The sequence below is a fragment of the Mobula birostris genome, chromosome 9 (genome assembly GCF_030028105.1).
Source record: "Mobula birostris isolate sMobBir1 chromosome 9, sMobBir1.hap1, whole genome shotgun sequence".
Classification (NCBI taxonomy): domain Eukaryota; kingdom Metazoa; phylum Chordata; class Chondrichthyes; order Myliobatiformes; family Myliobatidae; genus Mobula; species Mobula birostris.
In genome coordinates this window covers 8,634,612-8,653,932 of record NC_092378.1, presented here as the reverse complement: position 1 = coordinate 8,653,932, position 19,321 = coordinate 8,634,612, and the positions used below count along the sequence as shown (strand labels likewise).

At 38.2% G+C, this 19,321-nt stretch overlaps 1 protein-coding gene across 1 annotated transcript; it reads right to left on the bottom strand.

Annotated features, from left to right (window-relative positions):
- Positions 1-1,495: 1,495 nt before the first annotated feature.
- On the bottom strand, positions 1,496-18,208 carry rab21 (RAB21, member RAS oncogene family). The gene is made up of 7 exons (XM_072267476.1): positions 17,884-18,208; positions 11,492-11,551; positions 9,652-9,759; positions 9,251-9,314; positions 6,659-6,713; positions 6,469-6,557; positions 1,496-4,144 (listed from the first exon to the last, which is right to left on the bottom strand). The coding sequence occupies exons 1-7, from the start codon at positions 18,010-18,012 to the stop codon at positions 4,011-4,013; spliced, it is 639 nt and encodes a 212-aa protein (XP_072123577.1). The 5' UTR covers positions 18,013-18,208; the 3' UTR covers positions 1,496-4,010.
- Between the last annotated feature and the right edge of the window lie 1,113 nt (positions 18,209-19,321).

Here is a 19,321-nt window from a genome sequence, read left to right as displayed (position 1 = left end):
CTGCAGTTTTCACCAACTTCATTAAAACCTGTGTGGATGAGTGTGTGACTACTAAGACTTGTACATTCCCAAACCAAAAGCACCTGGTGACCCTGTGATCTGTGTCTCGCAGGCTTTCTTTAAAGAGAGTGAACCCTCGCAAGGGGGAAGGCCCTGATGGAGTACCTGGTAAGGCTCTGAAAACTTGTGCCAACCAACTGGCGGGAGTATTCAAAGACATTTTCAACCTCTCACTGCTACGAGCAGAAGTTCCACCTTGCTTCAAAAAGGCAACAGTGCCTAAGAAGAAAAATGTGAGCTGCCTGAATGACTATCGCCCAGTAGCAATCACATCAACAGTGATGAAATGCTTTGACAAGTTGGTCATGACGAGACTGAACTCCTGCCTCAGCAAAGGACTGGACTCACTGCTATTTGCCTATTGCCACAATAAGTCAATGCCAGTTGCAACATCAATGGCTCTTCACACGGCCTTAGACCACCTGGTCAATACTAACACTGATGTCAAGATGCTGTTCATTGACTATAGCTCAGCATTTAGCATCATCATTCCCACAAACCACAGAACCTGGGCCTCAGGTACTTCACTCTGCCGTTGGATCCTTGACTTCCAAACTGGAAGACCACAATCTGTGCGGATTGGTGATAATATATCCCCCTCCCTGATGATCAACACCTTGTACTCAATGTCAGTAAGACGAAAGAGCTGATTGTGGACTTCAGGAAGGGTAAGACGAAGGAACACATACCAACCCTCATAGAGGGATCAGAAGTGGAGAGAGTGAGCAGTTTCAAGTTCCCGGGTGTCAAGATCTCTGAGGATCTAACCTGGTCCCAAAATAGCGATGCAGTTATAAAGAAGGCAAGACAGCGACTATACTGTACTTCATTAGGAGCTTGAAGAAATTTGGTATGTCAACAGAAAAGCACTCAAAAACATCTATACATGTACTATGGAGAGCACTTTGACAGGCTGCATCACTGTCTGGCATGGGGGGGGGGGGCTATTATACAGGATTGAAAGAAGCTGAAGGTGGTCAAAAAAAAAAAAGTCAGCTCCATATTGGGTATTAGCCCACAAGGTAACCAGGACATATTCAAGGGGCAGAGTCTCAGAAAAATAGCGTCCATTATTAAGGAATCCTAAATCCCAGGGCATGCCCTTTTCTCATTTTTACCAACAGGTAGGAGCTACAGAAGCCTGAAGGCACACACTCAGTGATTCAGGAACAGCTGCTTTCCCCTCTGTCATCCAATTCCTAAATGGACATTGAACCTGTGAACACTACCTCACTTTTTAAGTACATATTATTTGTTTTTGCACGATTTTTAATTAATTCAATATACATATACAGTAATCTATTTAATTTTCCTCTATATTATGTACTGCATTGAACTGCTGCTGCAGTCAACAAATTTTACGATACATGCTGGTGATAATAAACCTGATTCTGACCTTTGTCAGAATTGTTTGTAAAACTCATCCACTGAGAAAGAAGATTTTCAGTCTTTATTTGCATCTGCCCCAAAATGTAATACACAATTCAGAGGAGGTACAGAAGTGTGAAAACCAACACTCAATATTTCGGCAACAGCTTCCCCTCCACCAGATCCACGAACATTACTTTGAACCAGTTCCTAATATCTGTAACTTATAATAGTTTTTTGTACTTTGCACTAAACTGCTGCTGCAAAACAACAAATTTCACAAAGGGTACCAGTGATAATAAACCCGATTCTGAAGATCATAATAATTGGTTTAAAGTTAGATTGGATCAGTTAAAACTAACTTTTTACCCATTTTAGGTATGCTACATTCTATTTCTGCTCAGTCACATCACTATTTTCTTAACTTGAAAACTTATGAAAACAGAGCAGTATTTTATAAGATGATTCATTAGTGCATTTATTACATTGCTTTAGATTTACAAATAAGAAAATTTGCATGTACACTTTAAACCTATATTCAAATAATACAATTAAGGTTTTTCTCCACAGATACTGCACACATGAAACAATTAACAGTCTTCAAATTGTGGTTATTTTCAAAGCCTAATTTGACAACAAAAAATCATTAGGGGCTGAAACTGCTGTTCAGATGGTGAACAAAATTAAATGCACTTCCTGGTCTGCTCCAAGAACAATTTTATGTACTATATCAAATTTATTACAGTAGCTGTGTATACTTTGACAAAAATGAATGTCCATATTCTTCCATCAAAATTAACAGCAAAACTAATGGCACACATACCTAATGTACATTTCTTTTCAGTAACTTCCGGGAAGGAGCAGTGCAGCCGCTATCTGGATGTCACTGAATGATTACTGGATTACCAATACAAGCCCCTCTCCCCAAATCCCATAACTAAAATGTCATGATTTTGTGATTATAGCTTCATGAATGACCATATCTGCAATACCTTTGAAGAGGTATGAATATATGAATTTACTGCCTTGCACACCACCTACAAACTAATCTTGTCAAAACATTAACTGCATCATTATAGGCATAAGCACAAATTTAACTACATGATAACTTCCATGCCCAAGTTGGAAACTCAGATCCCATTCTATTAAGAAACATATGGGCTTTTAAAAGCAGTTGATGAATCATTGGGTCTGAGTTTCAATTTCCTGGGACTGATGCAGGCACAATTTTATATAAGTATAGGAATCTTAAATGTCTTAAAGCCATAGATTATTGTAATTCTATCAGAGACTTTTTTTAGCAGAAGGGAAATTAAAATTTCACCAAGCAACTGGCACGATGTAGATATTTCGAAGTGTGGTCGTGGCAGTGTCACCAGGGGATTGAAGCGATTTATTACAAGAATAATCTCCAATCCTATAGTTGGATTATAGGATATACATGGTTGAAACAATCGGATTACATCACCTCAGTCTCACTCAGATCAACATCTATCCTGTGAAGAGCGCTATGGCTTTTGCAAGGCCCCGCGTGGAGAAGAGATGCAGAAGATGCAGGCAAACTAAGGAAACACTGGGCCACATTTCTGGCAGCTGTTAATCAGTGAACAGCTGAGAATATTTTTTTAAGAGATAATGAGATCTTTGATCTGGTGACAGTTTTACTGTGTTTATTTAGATCAAGCTGGACATACCTGAATTCCCGATGTCAATCAATCTCTCTAAAATTCAATGTAAACTTCCAAACTAAAAAAGTAACAGTTATTTCACTCCCTGAATTCAATATTTTCTATTTCTTGCTCAAATTGAGAAACAAGCTGCAGTCCATCCATTCAATTTTACTATTCTTTCTCATAACGACCATTGCTAGTTATTTAGCACTCCCTTGATGTGTTGCTTGCCTTCCTCCCTCAGGTCCCAGTTGCTAAGGTTTTCCTCTCTGAACTAATAAAGCACGTTTCCATCAACTGGTTCTGCAAAAACTTAAAATCCAAGATGTGCCACATAAATAGAATCAAAACCATTACTTAAGTGTATTTCACTCCTTTCCATCCAGGATTTTGAAAAAACAAACTTTGACATATACAGATTTTGAATACTGGATAAAATATTCAATACAAAATATTCTATGCATATTTTCACCATATTAAGAAAAAGAATTAACACATAATGGGAAGGATGTTGTGCAATACCCTATACTCAAACTATAAATCTGACTGAATCTGCACATTAGGTGTTCAAAATAGCCAAACGTATATTGTTCAACACATAAGTTATTAAATAATAAAGATTTGATTTTAAAGGGACAATATAATTGGAACTTCTACGTAACTATGATGCTTCATGCAAATCATACAGCTTTTCATTAAAAAGGACAATTTGAAATAAGATTCATGACAAAGGCCATTGATCTTTTCTGTCCAGACAAGTGTAAAACAGGCAAAACCAAACCTTCCAGTACATTCCACTTGTTTAGCACTTAGTCCTTTTAAAGAAGAGTTATTTTAAAACATTTAACATTCTGCTGATAAATGTGAAGTGGTACATTACAGTCTTCATTTCAAAAACAAAGTTTTAGTCAGTTAAGAGCAACAACCTCCACTACTCTGTTGTTGGGGCTCATCATCAACTATCTGTACACCCCGCCGTGTGCCTGCAGATTGACCATTGCCATTTCCTCTTGCCCTTTCATCTGCTTGAGCTGTTTCTATCATTCCTGAATATGGAACAAAAGAATAGAGATCATTTTAGTACAGCAACATTGATACATGGATCAGGCTTCTAATTTTGATAGCTTGACAGATGCAAATATAAAGGGGGGAGATGTGAAAGCAATTCATTATGATAATGCTACCTGGCCTACGATATCTTTATTAAGGGGAAAGACTAGGCTTTGATGAGTACCATGAACAGCATCACTTAAGACTTTTAAAATGTGAGATTTTGATGAAGAAAAATCAATAATCATAGCATAATCTTAAAGAGAATAATGTTAGCAAACTGGAGTAAAGAACAAGCTGCTGGATCTCAAAGGGTTTTGCCTGGACAAGGCCTACTCACAGCTGCTGGATCTCAATGGGTCTTGCCTGGACAAGGCCTGTTCACAGCTGCTGGATCTCAATGGGTCTTGCTTGGACAAGGCCTACTCACAGCTGCCTGAGGATCTCAATGGGTCATGCCTGGACAAGGCCTACTCACAGCTGCCTGAGGATCTCAATGGGTCTTGCCTGGACAAGGCCTACACACAGCTGCTGGATCTCAATGGGTTTTGCCTGGACAAGGCCTGCTCACAGCTGCTGGATCTCAATGGGTTTTGCCTGGACAAAGCCTACTCACAGCTGCCTGAGGATCTCAATGGGTCTTGCCTGGACAAGGCCTGTTCACAGCTGCTGGATCTCAATGGGTCTTGCTTGGAGAAGGCCACTCACAGCTGCCCGAGGATCTCAATGGGTCTTGCCTGGACAAGGCCTACTCACAGCTGCCTGAGGATCTCAATGGGTCTTGCCTGGACAAGGCCTACACACAGCTGCTGGATCTCAAAGGGTCTTGCCTGGACAAGGCCTACTCACAGCTGCTGGATCTCAATGGGTCTTGCCTGGACAAGGCCTACTCACAGCTGAGTTCTTCCAGTTTTTTGCTTCAGATTCCAGTGTCCTGGAGTTAGAAATTTCTATTTTTGCATATTTACCATTTCAAATGCTCTAAGGTGGTGGAACACTGGCTTCCAGAAGGGAAGTAGACGAACATGAAGAACAAATAAGGTGGAAGTCACAGTCTAAAAGCAAACTGAATTAAGGCGCTTAAATTCTCAAATCACGCATCAGACGTTTTAATGGATTACAAACATTTAAAACTTATCACAACTTGCCAACAAGCTGTGACGAAAACTTGTTCTCCCTAACTGCTCTGAGTCTAACTGGCAAGCTGCTATTCAGTTGCAGGGCCTTGTCAAACAAATGGATACTTCAGGGAAATAAGGAAATGGGGGGGGGGGGGGGGGAATGCTGAGGAATATCATGGAAGAATAAATAAGACATGCCCACAAAATATCTGGCAGATTTTGTTTGACAATATTTTGGAATGTTTAACATTTCAAAAGATTCAAGAATTAAAGCAATGTTAAAGGTTACAATTTAAAACAAAAACATTAACACAAGAATTATAAATCAACTAAATCTCACCAAGACACCTCATAACTATTTTTCTCCATTCACAGGGACAGACACTTTTCTTGCAGCAAACCTAACCCAACACATTTGGCAGATTAAATCCCAAACATCAATATCAGGGGGCAGTTGAGGGATGGCTCCTGGAATAGGTTAAAATGTTGGTGCAACATTGTGGGCTGAAGGGCCTGTACTGTTCTATGTTCTGTGTGTGTAGTCATAGTCATACTTTATTGATCCCGGGAGAAATTGGTTTTCGTTATAGTTGCACCATAACTGATAAATAGTACTTTCATGGTTCCTGTGGTAAATTCTCAATTTGCTTCAGAATGGATTATTTTTCTCAGTGGCAGTCTTGAACTTCATTCATATAGAGATTTGCATTTAAATGGAAGGTTGTTGAATTGCCATTGTATTCTTGTCATTAGGGAGAACAAGAATCTTGATGTCTGCTGGACAAAATGTGAGAACAAATCAGATTGGCTATAAAGAATGGCCAACAAGTTTGGTGATTCTGTACTTGAATACACTTACAGTACACAGAACGAGCAGAAGCCCTATGGAGCTCCCTATTCTTCCCTACACATTGTAACTAATGAAATCAAGTGTTCAAATAATCTTCAACGCTTTTATGGGCAGGGAATGGTGATTCATAAAACAGCATTCCTTCTGCTTAAGCGAGTTCTTTTATGGCATCTTGACACCAAAGCCAACTTAAATTACAAAATGAAAAGCCATTGTACTTCTTGGCAATAATACGCACAACAACTAACATTTGAAAGAAAACTCACACAAGAGAAATGGAATAACAACTCCTTAAAAGGCTTTTAACAACTACTAAATTGTATTAAATAACAAACAAAATTTCACCTACTTTTACAAAGATCAAGAAATAGTTCTTCAATTCCTTTGTTCAGCTTTGCTGATGTATGAAAGTGTTTTGCTCCAACAGATTCTGCATACCTGTACAAATACAAGAGAGATGAAATCACCCAATGATTCTTGCAAACTACTGAAAATATGATCAGTGTAATTATGAAAATAATAGAATGTCATGCACTTACACTTCTGCCTCTTCGACAGATACATGCCGATCCTTTTCAAGATCTAATTTATTACCTGTTGTAAAAAGAATCATAAAAGTACAATCAACAGAGATAACAATACTTTATAAAATACCTGAAATAAAACAGAACGTAGCAGTACAGCACAGTTACAGGCCCTTTGACCCACGATGTTGCGACAACTTTTTAACCTCTTCTAAGATAAATCTAACCCTTTGCACACACATAGCTCTCCATTCATGTGCCTAAGAGACCCTTAAGTGTCCCTACTGTATTTGCCTCTATCATCACTTCTGACAGCGCATTCCTTGAGAAAATGCTAGAAATACTCAGCTTAGTAGCATTTGTTATGAGAGAAATAACTTTCCATTAGAGCTGCAGAAGACAGATCAAAACACCATTTCTGAGGTGTGACCATGCTAAATCTTTAAGGCTTCCCTCTCTACAGATGCTGCCAAGTATTTACAGCATTTTCTGTTTCATTGAAAATTTAACAAGTTATATTTTTTACAATCTATGCTAATATTTGCGTATCGAATTGTCAAGTAAACAATAGTTTTTGTTGGACTGCAGATCGTGGTCTCTCTTTGGGGGCTTTGCTACTGCTTGCGTGGTGGGTGCTGATGCTTCTTGCTGAAATTAGCTGCTGCTAGTGTGTGGGAGGGGGAGAGGTGCTTTGGGTTCTAACATTGTTCTGTCATTCACTCTTTGGGCTACTCTTCTGTTTTTGTGGATGTTTGCCAAGAGAAAAAAATTCAGGTTGTATACTGTATAGTCTTTGCTACTAAACGGAATCATTGAAACACTGAATATTCTGGATTATTATAGCTAATGATCTTAAATCAATCCAGTCCTCTTAAATAAATAATATGCAGGATTTATGTCATTCTATAATTCTATCAATCTCCTCAATGGAAATAAACAGCAAACAATACTACTAACCAATCACCTACAACACTGCATCCATATATAATTAAATAACTTTAAAGTAAATTTTGGATAATATTAGATATTTAGGAAGTTCAACAATATCAATTTTGATTAATTGTGCCAATTATAATTCTGGCTTCACAATAGAGAACAGTAATTAATGGCTTCAATATAATGAACAAGGTATTTCAGACAATATAGCCATCCTACTGAAAACGGATTGATGTTCACATTTCTTCAACGTGTGCTGCGATGAATCTTTTAAACAAGAATTTCTAACGGATTCCTTCATTGCATTTTCTCATGATTCAATTATTTCACACCCCCTCCCTTCAAATGTTAGAGCATGGACAGAGAATTCCATGTCACAAAGGAAGGGATTTCTGCTGAACAGTCCTCACTCTTTAAGTGACAACCTTTAAATAGATGCTTTTTTATTATTTTACCTTTTCCTATCAATCTTACTTCAGAACTTAAATAATTACATCTCTTTGCAGCTAATCAGTATTTATTTTCTGAGATGAAATGTGTTTAAAAAAAGTCACATTTCTAAAACAAATTAGGAAATAGGATTTTTACCCTAACTTCATTCAAATATGACAACATACAAGAGACGGAAAGTTAAAACTATTTTAACATTGATCCAACAAATGTGTATTCTCTTTGGAAATTAACTACTGAAGATAGTCATTTAATTGACCTCATGATTTATTATGTAACCTGGAACTTATAATAGTAACAAAGAAATCAACTCTCATGCAATATTTTAAAGCAAAAAAGTCTTTGAGTAATTCAAAAATATTTTTAAAGCATCTGTCTCAAAATAAACCTTCAAGGAGTTTGTAACTAATATTCTTATGCTGAATGACACAATAATATAGTAGAGTTTTTAAAAAGTGTCTTTAAAAAGTACATAGAAAACTTTAGGTAAGGAATTCCAAAGCTTTGGGCCTCAACACAATTGCAAATGGCAAGGCAATTAAAATCAGGATTGTGCAAGACCCCATAATCAGAGTAGTGAAAATACCTTGGGAAAGCTGTAAGCCTGGAGGATTTCACACAGGTAGGAAAAATTACACCATTGTATGTGTGTGTAGTAGGAGTAGTACTACAGCTATCATGAAATTTTAAAATAAACTTGGGGATTTTGAAAAAGGACACACTGCTTAATCTGGTTAATGGTTAAGATAGTACAGAAAGTTAATGTTTAGAGTCTTTCACAAAGGATTAAATATTTTATTTTTTCCTTAATTTAAATACTTCCATAATATGATCCTCAAATACTCCTTTGAGGTAAAGGATTAACTGAAAGATTAATGGTATATGGCTATTTTATAATTCCATTAAAGACTATCCATTTTTATGGGAAATTATAAATACAGAAGGTATAAATTTGGCATAAATCTTCAGAATAAGATCCAATCATCTCTGTATTTTTGGTTTGGGTATGGAGTGATTCAAGAACTAAATAAAACAGAATTAACAGATTAATCTGTTTACTGTGCTATAAACATACAAACACTGATTAACCTTTGAAATAACCTGCTTTATCAGTGCAGAGCCAGGAGTATTTAAATTTGATGATTTACAGGAATAATTCAAGAATACCTAATGAAAGTACTTCAATGACAAGGATTTACTTCATGAATACTGCATACTTACCTACAATACATAAAGAAATGTCATTTCCTAACATTTTCCTTAATTCTTTCACCCAACTTTTCACCTGAGAACGAAGTATTAAATGTTGTATACATTAGTATATAGTTTAAATTGCTATTCAAAAGCTCAGCATGCATTTCTTACATAACATTTCTACCCATATCTTAGTTTAAAAAAGGGTTTTAATCAAAATTATCTCAGATTGAAAAAGCAAACATTTATTATTGAGGTCTCCTCAGATCCTGGAAAGTGAAGTATGGTAGAGAGTAGATAATTCAAGAACCCTAAACCCTTAAACACATTACAGTAAAACTCAAATGGGTAAAACTTCAAAATTATTGCATTTCACTTCACAGTAATTCGTATATAGACCACTGTACAACTTTAAGCCAAGAAATCACCTTTTGAAATGAGTCTTCATCTGTGATATCGTACACTAATATGGCTCCATTGGAATCTCTATAATAAATCGGACCCAAGGCATGGAACCTCTCCTGGCCTGCAGTGTCCTTGTTTCAAAAGAAAGTTTATACAATAAATATTAATTCCAAAGCAGAGCAATAAGATTTAGTATACAAGTTAAAGATGTCATAAGTTACTCTAAAGGTGGACATTACAAAATGAACGCTTAAGTCATGAAGTCAAGGTATTTTTCATATTCCAACTTTCCTATGACAAGCTGGCTGGTGGTGTAGTGGCATCCACACCAGATTTCAAGGCAAATGATCCCGAGTTTGAATCCGACTAGCTGCCTGCACGCTTTCCATCCGTGCTGGGTTGAGCATCGAGCTAGCAGCTTGGCCTCGTAAAAAAACGGGCAAATGCTACGGAAACGGCAAAAATGCTGCCTGATTTGCCACAAGGTGCAAAAAGGAACAACAACATTAACTTCCGATGAGATCATCCATCAAGTCTATTTCAGCTCCCAGAGCACCATTCCTTACCTGACCTCCCCTCTCCCTTTTGTTCATACATGCCCAATAACAGCCCTCTCCAGCAATTCCACTACCACCCATCTAGACCAGGGCAATTTACAGCAATCAATTCACCTAACAACACCATCCCTTTCAGATATGCCAATGAACCACAGAACCGAGGAAAATTTCATACAGTCACTGGGAGAAAGTGCAAACATCGCACAGACAGCATCAGAAACCAGGGCTGATGGAGCAGTGAAACAGCTGCGTTACTGATGACGGCAATGTGGCATATTGAATGATTTTTTTTAAAGGAGGCCTTTAATAGTGGTAGAAGTGATGCAAAATTCTAACTGAAAGATTAAAACCAACCAACAGAACTATTACCAATGGACAGTGGAGAAAGGCATTTAATGAAGCAAAAGGTCAAAGGATATAGATGGTAATGGTTGGGAGCACACCCAGGGAAACATTATTCTTAGTAAATCTGGAAGTAGAGAAACGACTAAGTCTTGAAATATGATGCTGATGAACTTAAAAACAATTCCATAACTCTGAACAAGTTCATGCAGAGAATATGACCTGGGGTAAGTGTAGACAGTACAAGAGCTATTGGAAAAATAATGTCACAACATAGTTTTTTGAGAGAGCTCTTAGTTCACTTTCTCAAGTCAAAGTCTTAAGACTATGTAAGCCAAAGGACCAAAAGAAATGCACTGGGCAAAGCTGAAATTTTCTTGGATAAGCAATGGCCGACCAAAAATAAGAATGACCAAGTTGAGGTCTCTAGAACCCCGGCAATAAATGTCTTAGGCAAGAAAAAGCAGGAATTGATTAAGGTTCCAAGGTTGCAGTCACGTAATGGAATCATAAATAAACTCGTCATATTCTACATAATGATCTAATTACGCTTTCTAAAACAGCTCAGAAAAATTGGATATACAATCAGATGAAGAAAACAGTTAATCAACACATTAGAGTCTGTTGTTAGAAAACGGAGAATGTTCCTCAATGAACAATGCAACTTTTCTCGGGTCTAAGCTGTAATTATAGCATCATAGAACATTTCTGATTTGCACTGAACATTAACAGTCAGAACTTCATAAAATTTAAACATGACACCAGAGAGAAGATAAACAAAATTCATTACAGGCAGTTATGTTACCCTTCAGTGGAATTAATTCATGCTTCACATCTGATTAATCAGTAGCTAAATATACCTTAGTACAAAGCAAATTCATTGTGCATCAAGTTTCAGACACCTGGTCAATGTATTTCAAGGGAATTTGGTTACAGACACTTTGTATGAAAGTTGGCTACTTACCCAAATTGCAATATTTACTCTTTTGCCTCCAATATTCAGTTTTTTTGTTAAGAATGATGCCTAAGAATAAGAAGAAAGCCCATGAAATTACAAGTTAGAAATTTTACTGATAGAGTAAGAAAAGGATACAAGACATAGAAGCAGAACTAGGCCATTCGACCCACTGAACCTGTTCCACAATCATGGCTGATTTATTATCCCTCTCAATCCGTTTTCTCCCCATAACCTTTCATACCATTACTAATTATCTATCAATCTCCACTTTAAATATACCCAATGACTGCCTCCACAGCTGTTTGTAGCAATGAATTCCATAGATTGAACACTCTCTGCCTAGAGATGTGGAATTTCTATATTCTAGAGGGACTTCCCTCTATTCTGAAGTTGTTCTCTCTGGGAACACTATATGAATCATACTCTCCACATCCACTCTTTCAATACTCGATTGGTTTCAATGAGATGGCCCTCATTCTTCTAAATTCCCGTGAGTACAGACCCAAAGCCATCAATTGCTCCTCATACATTAGCCTTTTTGTTCCTGGAATCATTCTTGTAAACCTTCTCTGGACCCTCTCCAATGATAGCACATCTTTTCTAACTAAAAAAATGGAGTATATCTGATGCGTATGAATGGGCAGCCTTTAACAACAAACTAAATTAAATTGAATAGGGAGAGTTTATACATTGACAACAAAACAACTCAGCTTATCAGAGAAATAACAATTCACTTCAAGGCATTTTAACTGCTCCAGTTGGGATGCTGACAGTATCTGTTTAAAGGTCTGAATACTTGTCAAAATACTTCCACCATTACAACTATTACATCCTCAGCTACTAAACAAAGGAATGCTAAGTGCATTATTGTGCATTTAGATTATTGTAGCCCAGCCCAAAATTTAAATTTTAATACTGGGATAAATTAGTTTTGTTCTGATCTTCAATGTATGATGTAAAAATATGCATTATTAGCTGTGTAAACTGACTTCACTGGTACCCAGTACAGCCAAGCCTTGTTTTTAAATTATTCCATGGTAGACCAATCACGAGTTTCTTGACAGATTTCTAAGAATAAAGTCAAAGTATACTTATTATTTAAATATGTATGCATTATACAACCTTGAGATTCATCTTCTTACAGGCAGCTAACAAAAGAAATTCAAAAGAACCTATTAAAACAAAAGACCAAACACTCAGCTTGCAGAGAGAAAAAAGGAAAAGAAAAAGAAAAATAAGCAAATAGCATTCAGAAATTTGTGCATTCTTCCAATTCTGAATGTGCATTCATTCCCAATTTCCATCATTTTGTCACTGTCACCCATGACTTCTCACGCCTGGGAAAATTCCTCCTTGCCTACCCTTCTATACTCATCGCTTAAGAACCCTTGATCCTCGATCATAATTTGATGAACTGACTGAACATCAGAATATTTCTGATCAGAATCCTATAAAGTAATTTGTGGTATTGTACTATATAAAATGCACAGTAGAAATGAAAGTACACTTGTGATCATCCAGTTTGGAGGTGGAATTAAACTTCTTGGCTTCAGAAACGTGTAGTTGAGACAAGAGTCATTTTCAAAAGACTCTTTGTACCTACTGAATGTAAACGTGCAATGATGCTAAATAATTACTCCATCCTTTTCTAAATGTTGTTATTTCGGAGGACCTGTCACGGATCCAGCAAACAAGTGCAATTATGAAGAAAGCATGATAGCACCTCTACTTCCTTAGGTGTTTGCAAAGATTCAACATCACATCTAAAACTTTGATGAACTTGTGTAGATGTGTAGTGGAGAGTATAGTGACTGAATGCATCAGAGGCTGGTATAAAAACGAGTCCCTTGAATGGAAATTCCTACAAAAAGTAATGAATCTTGGGTAAAGCCCTCCCCACCATTGAACACATCTATGTGAAACACTGTTGCAGGAAAGCAGCATCCATCAGCAGGGACCCCAAGCACCCAGGTCATACTCTCTTCTCATTGCTGCCATCAGGGAGGTGGTACAGGAGCCTCAGGACTCAGAACCGTTATTACCCCTTAACCATCAGGCTCTTGAACCAAAAGAAATAACTTCATTTGCCCCATAATTGGTTATTTCATTGATTTTGTTATGGTTATTATTCTATGGACTTGAGTATGCCCGCAAAACAAAGTATCTCAGGGTTGTATATGGTGACATATACAGTTGGAAGAACCCTTGGCAATTACCTGGTTTTCTACATTAATTACTCATAAAATGTGGTCTGATCTTCATCTGTCACAATAATAGACAGACACAATCTGCCTAAACTAATAACAAACAATTGTATTTTTCATGTCCTTATCGAACACATTGTTTAATCATTCAAAGTCCTGGTTTTAAAAAGCATGTGAACCTCGGAGGTAACACCTCCTACAAAAGCCATTTGGAGTCAGGTGTTCCAATCAATGAGATGAGATTAGAGGTATGGGTTATAGAGGTACTCTGCCCTATTAAAAAAAAGACACACAAAGTTAGGTTACTGACAGGGCCTGCTCTTCTCTAGAAAGATCTGTTTGTGCACCATGCCTCCATCAAAACATTTTTCAGAGGACCTTAGAATAAGATCTTCTAAGACCTTGGATTCATCAAGCTGGAAAAGACCTGAGTGTTCATCAGTGCACATTAAGAGAAATTGTCTACAATAGTGGAAATTCAGTATCGTTGCTACTCTCCCTTGGAATACACTTCCTGCAAAGATCACACCAAGAGCACAAGTGCAATGCTGAAGGAGGTGAAAATGAACCCAAGGGGTAACAGCAAAACACCTGCAGAAATCTCTAGAACTTGCTAAAGTGTCTGTTCATGTGTCCGCTATAAGAAAAACACTGAACAACAATGGTGTTCATGGAAGGACACCATTGAGGAAACTACTGCTCTCCAAAAAAAATATTGCTGCACATCTCAAGTTTGTAAAAGGCCACCTGGATGTTCCACAATGCTTCTGGGACAATGTTCTGTGGCCAGATGAAACAAAAATTGAACTTTTTGGCAGAAATTCACACGGCTAAGTTTGGAGGAAAAAGGGCACAGCACACCAACACCAAAACCTTATCCCAAACGTGAAGCATAGTGGAAGGAGCATCATGATTTGGGGCTGCTTTGCTGCCTCAGGGCCTGGACAACTTGCAATCGTTGAGGGAACAATGACTTCAAAATTGCATTAAGACATTTTACAGGAGAATGTCAGGGTAGCGGTTTGTCACCTGGAGCTTAATAGAAATTGGATGATGCAACAAGACAATGATCTAAAACACAAGAGTAAATTAACAACAGAAGGGTTTAAAATGAAGAATGTGTGTGTTTTGGAATGGCCAAGTTAGAGTTCAGACCTTAACCCAATTGAGATGCTGTGCAATGACCTGAAGAGAGCTGTTCATGCAAGATATTCCAGAAATAGTGATGAACTGAAACAGTTTTGTGTGGAGGATGATTTAAAATTCCTCCTCACCATTGTGCATGTCTGATCAGCAGCTTGAGGAAATGTTTTGCTGGAGGTTAGTTGCTGTTAAAGGAGGTTCTACCAGTTATTAAATACAAAGGTTCACATACCTTTTCCAGCTTGGACCATGGATAATTAAACAATGCGTTCAATAAAGACATGAAAAGAACAATTGTTCGTGTGTTATTAGTTTAGGCAGCTAGTATTTGTCTATTATTGTAACTTAGATGAAGATCAGACCACATTTTATATGTAATGCAGAAAACCAGGTAATTGCAAAGGGTTCACAAACTTCTTGCAACTGTTTGTACTTTGATAATAAATTGACTTTGAAACTTTGAAAAACGATTAGCAAATATTAATTGGTTGCAAACAAGTGTGGCATTTAGTCAACTTAATTTCTGTACATTTACTTGTACTATACAAAACTATTACGATGCAGTATTTTAAAAGGTTATAATCTACACCTGCAGAACCCAAATTAATTTGCCAACGAATCATTGTACAAGTTATCAGCAAAAGAGAACAGAAACTTTTAGCTTTAGCATCACAATTGAATAACTGCTATGGATAGTCCCAAGCCCAGCTGTAATGGAGTCGGGCATGGGGCTAGCAACTACATCCCATAAAAACCAAGTGCTACAGAAATGCCAACAGAAGCTCCAAACACCTCATCCCTGGGAGAGGAAGGATATTGAATGGGCCACACCTGGGGACGACATGAAAGACTGGCCCAGGACAGAGGACTCTGGCAAGCTGCTGTTGACGGCCTGTGCCCCAGTAGGGGTGATGGGCTAAAGTAAGTATCACAATTGAATGATCAACCAAATATTGGCTGCTGAAACAGGCTATGCATTTCAAATTTACAAGGAAACGTCATAACACTGCAGTTAATCTATTGGATTAGCATTCACCTCAAGACAAAGTTAGAATCCCACTGTAGCAACTGGGGATTCAAATATGAGTAATTAAAATTCATCACCTTGTGTTAACAATGACTACAAAATGAATGGATTATTATAAAAACTAATCTGCTTCATTAAGAAATTCCACCATCCTTGTGCAGCATGGCCTATTATACATTCCTATTCCTTCAATATGGTTGCTTCTTAATCAAAATCATACCAAACTACAGATGCTGGAAATCCAAAATAGAAGCAGAAAATGCTGGAAACACTCAGAAGGTTAAGCAGCATCCAAGGAAAGAGAATGCTTCAGGTCAAAGACCTTGTGTCAGATCTATGCTGCAAAACAAAACATCTGTTTCTCTTTCTACAATGCTGTTATAGTTGATTGTTCGCTATCCTTTACAATAGTCATTCATTTGACTATTTGGGATGAAGAACAAATACTAACCTAGAAGTGACATTTAAGACTCATTAATATTTTGATTTTATTCAATGTCAGCAGTGTCTGAAGTGAACTTGACTGATGCCAAAAGAGTGTTAAAAAACTCAATTTGCAACTCAGTTTCACTAAGAGGATTGTAAGAGTGTGAAATGAACTGCCAACAAAAGTGGTGCATGCAAGCTCGATTTTATCAGTTAAGTTTGGATAGGTACATGGACGGAAGGCTACGGTCCCAGTGCAGGTTGATGGGAGGAGGCAATTTAAATGATTTCAGCATGGACTAGATGGGCCAAAGGGCCTGTTTCTGTGCTGTATATCTCAACCACTAACTTTTGCAACACACAAAATTTTGGAGCAATTTAGCAGGTCCAGCAGTATCCTTGGAGGGAAGTGAACAGTAACATTTTGGGCTAAGACCCTTTATCAGAACTTTCTAACTTTCATCCAATTTCTGAATGGATATTCATCACATGAACACTACCTCACTACTTCTTTCATTTCCTATATTTTTGCACTACTTAATTTATTATACTATATATTTTATTGTAATCCACAATTTTCTTTTTCTCTCTTTTGCAGTGCTACCACAAAAGTTGACAAATTTCATGACACATGCTAGTGATATTAAACCTGATTGTGATGCACTGGCAGTTATTCTAGACTGCATCTGTTTTGAAACAATCAATATTTGCAGATGATTGTTTCAAAACAATGATTTGCAATATTAAGTGTAGAACAATAACCAGTACAACAATGGATTCATTTGTAAAACCTAGCAAAGTTTCCACCTCAATATTTTAATATTATTCATATATTTTAAGTTAGTGTCAAACAATTCACAGAAACGAGTACACGATTACAAAATCACATAACTCAAAGTCATGTGAAATACACTTCGTCACCTAAAATGATGCAAGAATATCTTAACTATTTTCAAGCAGCGATTAACACCAATGACAAAAGAGACAGTATTCTGCGAAGGGGAATGAAATGTAAACCTTCCCTGCGGAACTTGTCGCCTCACCCTCATTTACTAAGGATTAAATATGCAAGTCCCTCCGTTTGAGTGACTTACTGAATTTTAAACCTCTCTGAAAGGTACAATGAAACAACGAATTATAAATTCAGCTACAATAAACGCTCAATTATTCGTAATTGATACAGGAAGAACAATTTTGGGGGCAAATATATAGGGCCAAACTATATTACGACGTCTATCCCAAAGTCCAGTTTGACAACATATCATTTGGGATAAACATGCTTCTTGGGAGGATTCTTCCTCACAAAACATCAACCGTAATCCAAATCAGCGGTTATCGTTTCCCGGCTCTGGTATTTCTCAGTATTGGTAGATTTTAATGGAACTGCGGCGAACACACAACTAACATGCTTATCACATTTAAATCTATCTCAGGCTATAGGATAGAAGAAGAAACTGAAGATCATTTTCCTGGGCGACATTTAGCAAAAGGCCTTCGATTGGCAGGCGCCTTAATCGTCAGTTCCCCTTTCGTCAGGCAGTGATCCAAAGCTGGCAAGGGGGTTGGGATGGGAAGGAACCATACAGCAAAGGACGAACCTGAAGCGTAGTGATGTGCTTGTCGTTGAATTTGTTCTCACAGTATCTCAGAACCAGTGATGTCTTCCCCACGCAGCCTTCCCCGAGCAGGACAACTTTAAACGAGTAGGTTTTGCCGCCACTCGCCATTATCGGGAGGAAAATGAATCCAAGCGAGCCTCGGACACAATCACATGGGACCAGGGTGGGATGTGGGGGGAGGGAATGAAAGCGCAGACCAACTGGGGGGAAAGCCACCGGCTCACCCAGTCGAGCACGAACAGTAAACAAGCCGCCCTCCTCGTCTAATGGCGTCTCCTTCCTCCTGCGTCAGTCCTTTGGTGTACGTCATTTGATTGACAGGCGAGAGGCGGGTCTCTCCGGGGCCGCGGAATGTGCAGCATTTTAATCCTGCACCTGATACATTACAAACAAGCGGCTTGAGCCCAGTTTGCAGTTTGCAGACTTAGAACTTACGCCAGTAAAAAAAACTAGGTTGATTTTGACTGTAAGCAAATGATTTTCACGATCTTCTAATTAGCAGTAATTAATTTCCTCCCCCCCCCAACCCCAAAGAAACCTCCAAGAGGACCACAACCTTGTCGTGGTTTGGAGGTTGCGTACCTCAGTGACCTGGAGAGATACCTGGCTCTTGGTAGGATCACCCATTCCAAACGGGTTAAAGGGCAGAGGCCGGACTGGGAGGTTCAGAGGCTCAAACTCGGGACTAACATACCTTACTGTTACAGGAACGGCAAAGACAAAAACGTTCTACATCTATGTGCGACCGTATTCTTGAGTCGCCACCCGGGACTTGTGTGATTGACAATAGTGAAAACTGAGCTGCTGGGTGAAGGAAGCGCAGAACACCGCCAGAGACGGGGAAAACCCTCATTGCTGCCGTAAACGCCAGCAGCGTAACGGGCAATAGGTTGACCCCAAAGAAAACTTTTATTCCAACTCGGTTTGATTAACCCGCAATGGTTCCTGCTAGGAAGCACATTCTGATTTTTCAATTACCTTTGAAGCCTTACTCCTGTCCATTCATACAAGTATAAATTATTAATGGAGGATAATCATTGAGTCATTTTTTTAATTTATTAAGATACAGCGCGGACAGCCCTTCCAGCCGCGCCGCCCAGCAAATCTCGCTTTAACCCTCGCCTAATCGGGGGACAATTTACAATGACCAAATAACCTACCAACTGTGGATTGAGAGGGGAAACTGGAGCACCCGGACGAAACCCATGCGGTCACGGCAAGAACATACAAACTTACAGACAGGTCACTGGTACTGTAAGACGTTGAGCTAACTGTGCATTGCATTACAGTGTTTTTAAACTTGTTTATCATCAGCACCACTATTATCAAAATAATAGAGACAGCTCTTTGGTACCTTGAACTCACTCCACAATTTAATAAGATCATGTCCATCATTTTCCTGTACTGTCACCCTTGA